This window comes from Vicia villosa, unplaced genomic scaffold (assembly GCF_029867415.1).
Source record: "Vicia villosa cultivar HV-30 ecotype Madison, WI unplaced genomic scaffold, Vvil1.0 ctg.000009F_1_1_3, whole genome shotgun sequence".
NCBI classification, from domain to species: Eukaryota; Viridiplantae; Streptophyta; class Magnoliopsida; order Fabales; family Fabaceae; genus Vicia; species Vicia villosa.
The window spans coordinates 561109-565751 of record NW_026704939.1 but is presented as its reverse complement, the minus strand read 5'-3'; the positions used below and the strand labels follow the sequence as shown (position 1 = coordinate 565751).

At 31.3% G+C, this 4643-nt stretch overlaps 1 protein-coding gene across 1 annotated transcript; it reads left to right on the top strand.

The window, feature by feature from the left end:
- The first annotated feature begins 1016 nt into the window (after positions 1-1016).
- Positions 1017-2771, top strand: LOC131621525 (probable pectinesterase 8). The gene is made up of 5 exons (XM_058892569.1): positions 1017-1393; positions 1469-1640; positions 1731-1937; positions 2076-2335; positions 2418-2771. Exons 1-5 carry the CDS (start codon positions 1026-1028, stop codon positions 2563-2565), a joined length of 1155 nt encoding a protein of 384 aa, XP_058748552.1. The 5' UTR covers positions 1017-1025; the 3' UTR covers positions 2566-2771.
- The last annotated feature ends 1872 nt before the right edge of the window (positions 2772-4643 follow it).

The window sequence follows — 4643 nt, the reverse complement described above, 5'->3', positions numbered from 1 at the left end:
TGAGTTATTTTTTTTCAAGGAACTTTTATAACGTTTCATGTCTGCAAAATAATCATTAAAAAAAAAATATTTATTTAAAAATAGAGACTAAAACTATATGCATAATAATTTTGTAGGGACCAAAATACGTCTTTTTTTAATAAGAATAAAAAACAAAATTTTATAATTTTATAAGAACTAAAAACATACTTAACCCAAATTTATATAAACATGAAAAAAAATGTATTAAAAACAAATGAAGTTAAAACTAAGAAAAGGTGTTAAGAAGGGATCGTGCCAATTTTGCTGTTTAGTTTTATAAATGTGTGAATTTAGACTGTTGCTTAAATAAAAAACGAAAAGACTTAATAAAAAATATTTCAGTAAATCTCAAACGTGGGATAGAATTAACATTTTAATTTTTGAAATCATAGTCATTGTTAGACGTAAATATTAAAATACATTAAAATTTGATATGTAGAATGACTTATAAGATCCATCTTAAGGATCATATACTAGAGTAAATTAAGTGTGTTAAAATTTATCGGGTATATGGAGACTATTTTGAAAATAAAAAACAAAACTAAGGAAACTAGTTATAAGAGAATAAAAGATTTTCTAAGAGATTCTGACATCTTAAACAAATGAATCCGATTCTTGCTTAAGAATAAAATCTATATGAAAGTGAAGAGTTTCATCACGTGAGCCTTACCATTCTTAACAAAGCTTAACTATTGTTAAACAACCATTGATATATTTTGTATGCAATTAACAGAACTTCACTCATCTCTCTCTAAACTCAATGCAAATTGATGGAGAAAGCATTAACCTTGTTAACTTGACAAAGAATACTATCAAATCTCTTGCAAACTTTCAAGTTTGGTGAAGGTCATAAATTTCCCTAAGAATAGAAATAGTAGTTTGCAAGACATGTCATTAAACCTTTCCCTTCAACTCCAACTTTAACATATCTTTTATACACATATATATTCTTATTCTAATATCTCAATATTTCACTCTTCCCTTTTGCATTCTAAAATCAGAAAATGAGTTTCAAAAGCAATAATTTCCTATCTCTTTTGGTTCCTATTGCTGCAATTTTTGCATCTTTGTATCTCATCAATCCAAATCCACAGTTTTTCACAACTTTGTCACCATCATCTATTTACTTTGGAAGAGACCATCATCACCATCATCATAGGCCACACAGAAAACACCCTGACACTGAGAATAATGATTCCGTTTGTGATGATTTTCCACCAGGAATTCCACCTCCAAACACCAATACGACTTCTTATCTTTGCGTCGATCGGAAAGGGTGTTGTAATTTCACAACTGTACAACAAGCTGTTAATGCTGTTCCTGATTTCAGCTTCAAAAGAACTATAATATGGATAAACAGTGGCTTCTACTAGTAAGCTTTTTCTAGTATATATTTTATCTGCATCATCATCAATCATATTCATGTCATTTTTTTTGTATTTGTCAGTGAGAAAGTCATGGTTCCGAAAACAAAACCAAACATTACATTTCAAGGACAAAGCTACACTTCAACTGCAATTGCATGGAATGATACAGCAAAATCTGCTAATGGCACATTTTATAGTGGTTCCGTACAAGTTTTTGCATCTAACTTCATTGCTAAGAACATAAGCTTCATGGTGATCATCAATAGTTTTTTTTCTTTTCATTTTTAGATAAAAACTACGTTACAATATTACACTAACAATAATTTTGTTTGATTGAAAAAGAATTTAGCACCAATACCAGCTCCTGGGGCTGATGGAGCACAGGCAGTAGCCATGAGGATATCAGGAGACCAAGCTGAATTCAGAGGCTGTGGATTCTTTGGAGCTCAAGACACCCTTCACGACGATAAGGGTCGTCATTACTTCAAAGACTGCTATATACAAGGATCCATTGATTTCATCTTTGGCAATGCAAGGTCACTCTATGAGGTATACACATCCTTCCTATATATTATGCTACTATTATCTCTACAACATTGACACCTCTGAAAAAAAGACTATCTATGTGTGTATCGCGTCTGGTCTCTGACACTAATGAAAATGATGCTATATTTGGTATATGTACAGAATTGTCAACTAGTTTCTATAGCAAATCCAGTACCTCCAGGACAAAAGAACATAAACGGAGCAGTTACTGCTCATGGTAGAGTTTCAGGAGATGAAAACACAGGATATGTATTTGTGAACAGTACAATAGGAGGAAATGGTAGAATATGGTTAGGTAGGGCATGGAGACCATATTCTCGTGTCATTTTTGCATTCACAGTTATGTCTGATATCATTGCACCTGAAGGTTGGAATGACTTCAATGACCCTACAAGAGACCAGTAAGTACAAACTATAATAATAAGATATAAATATATTCATTGAAAAACATTAGTTTTGTAATAATGGGAAGATATAATGCAGGACTATATTTTATGGAGAGTACAATTGCTCTGGGCCAGGAGCTATTTTGAATACCAGGGCCCCTTATGTACAGAGATTGAATGATACACAAGCTTTTCCATTCCTTAATACAAGTTTTATTGATGGTGATCTATGGTTGGAAACTTAGGAATAAAACTAAGAAGATAACCAGTCCTTGATCATTGCTAACTTCTTTTTACATTTACATATTCTTCTAATGTGTAAAAGTTGTATACATTATTAGTTAGAGGAGAAAGAGGACCATAATTTTAAATTGAGTCTTGTTTGTGTATATTTTTATTCTAAGAAAAGTCAATCAAATATCAAATACAAACAAATGTTTATTGAGTATTATTGTGGGAGTTCAAACAAATTAATAAATAGATTCACAAAATATATATCTCTAAATTGTGAATCCGAGATTTATGATTGAAATTGCCTGAAAAATATTTAAGGTTCACTTGTTCTCATATAAAAATAATTTGAATTGAAAAGATGACTAAATTTAAATAACTTGAAGGTAAAAAATTTGAACTTTAAAAAAAAAAGTAAATGAATTCGAAATGACTTGCAAAAATAAATTTGTGAATAAATAATGTAACAAACAAGTTTTGAATGGAATTATTAAGAGTATTTCTAATGGTAGTATTTTTCTTTGAGTTCTCCAGTTGGACATCAATATAATAATTAAATATTGAAACAATTTGTCATGTCATAGTACAATTGCATTGCAATGTAAGACTATCAACAATGGTTTCTAAATTCAACACACTACTTTTTCACTTTTTACACTCCGCATCATCATTTCTTTCTTCCACATAATAATTCAACACTCATTTAATTTTTACTCACTACAATAGTTTTGTTTAATAAAATTCAACACCAAATCCCACCATTTTAAACCATCACAACAACCAATCAAATTTTGCAAAGTAATATATGTGGGTCCACACTTTCTCATTCAACATGTTGAATGTTTTCAACACATATTAATCCACATCACTTTCAACTCTTTATTCAACACCTCATTGCATCTATTCAACTATTGAATAATTTTTTCAACATCCTCATTGTAAATGGTCTAACTAGTAAAAAATTGTGGAACCCAATCAAATTAATTTATGAGGTAAAGTTGTGGGACCCAATAGAATTACACCAATAAAATAAAAATTAAATAAATTATTTTGAGATGATATGGCTGGTGAGACCCATAAAGAACTCAAAAATGGGTTGCACCATTGGAGATGGTCTAACAAAAAGGTAAATTACTTTGAATTTAAATTACAAAAATTATTTTGATGTCTTATTTGAGCACGATTCTAGAATAACTGTGTTGTGATGTCTCTCTTTGAGTTCCGAAGAAATTATAAATGTTCATATCAAGTTCGTTTTCACCTTGCATTCTTAATTAGTGTGACTTGAAGTAGTTGGAGATTTCATGATATTTCTGGTTCTGACAATTATAACTATGACAAAGGTGAATGTTGTTTCGATGTATAACTTTGAAATTGCTATTGAAATAGTTAAAATGACGATAAAGTCTGCAAGTTCTCCGTCCAGTCGATTTAGAGGTCGAGATCTGGTGGGATTAGATGCATCAACAGGAGAAATTACCATAATTGGAACACCTATTTTATGGAGAGGAAATGGATATTGAAATGTGAGGGCGATAATGGTGTCGCGAAACGCCTAAAAGGATGACTAGACATCAAGTATAATGGCGACTTTGCGATGCACCGTGGATTGAGTTATTTTGGAAGCTACCGTTACTGATGATTGTAGAAGTTAACGACGACCATATCAGTTGATATAAACAATTGTGGTGGTGTAACATAAAAAAATTAGAGAAATTTGGTATAAAGTTTTGTGAGAATCAAAAGACAATTTTTATAAACAACATTATTTCGGTGAAGTAGATTGACGAAAAACACCGTGAAAGATCTTCAGTGTGACAATGAATATCTTATGTGGTTGGAGAGGAGGGATACATGTAAGGTTATGAAACTTAATGAATTATACCTTGGTGACGCGGAGTCACACTTATATAACGATGACAATTAGAATCGTTCCCGATGAACATGACAACAGGTGCCATAAACTGGCGGTTCCAGCATCCGGCCATGCTGGGCAATTGCCCGGGCTCGGTCCGGCCATTTTTTTTTTAATATTCAAATTTAAAATATAAATAAATAAAATTAAGGGTCATATATATTTTTCGTCCTTATA

Coding starts and splice junctions, on each gene's coding strand:
- LOC131621525 (XM_058892569.1), top strand. CDS start 1,026: ATGAGTTTCAAAAGCAATAATTTCCTATCTCTTTTGGTTCCTATTGCT. Junction 1,394..1,468: donor ATAAACAGTGGCTTCTACTA/GTAAGCTTTTTC, acceptor TGTATTTGTCAG/TGAGAAAGTCATGGTTCCGA. Junction 1,938..2,075: donor ATGCAAGGTCACTCTATGAG/GTATACACATCC, acceptor GTATATGTACAG/AATTGTCAACTAGTTTCTAT.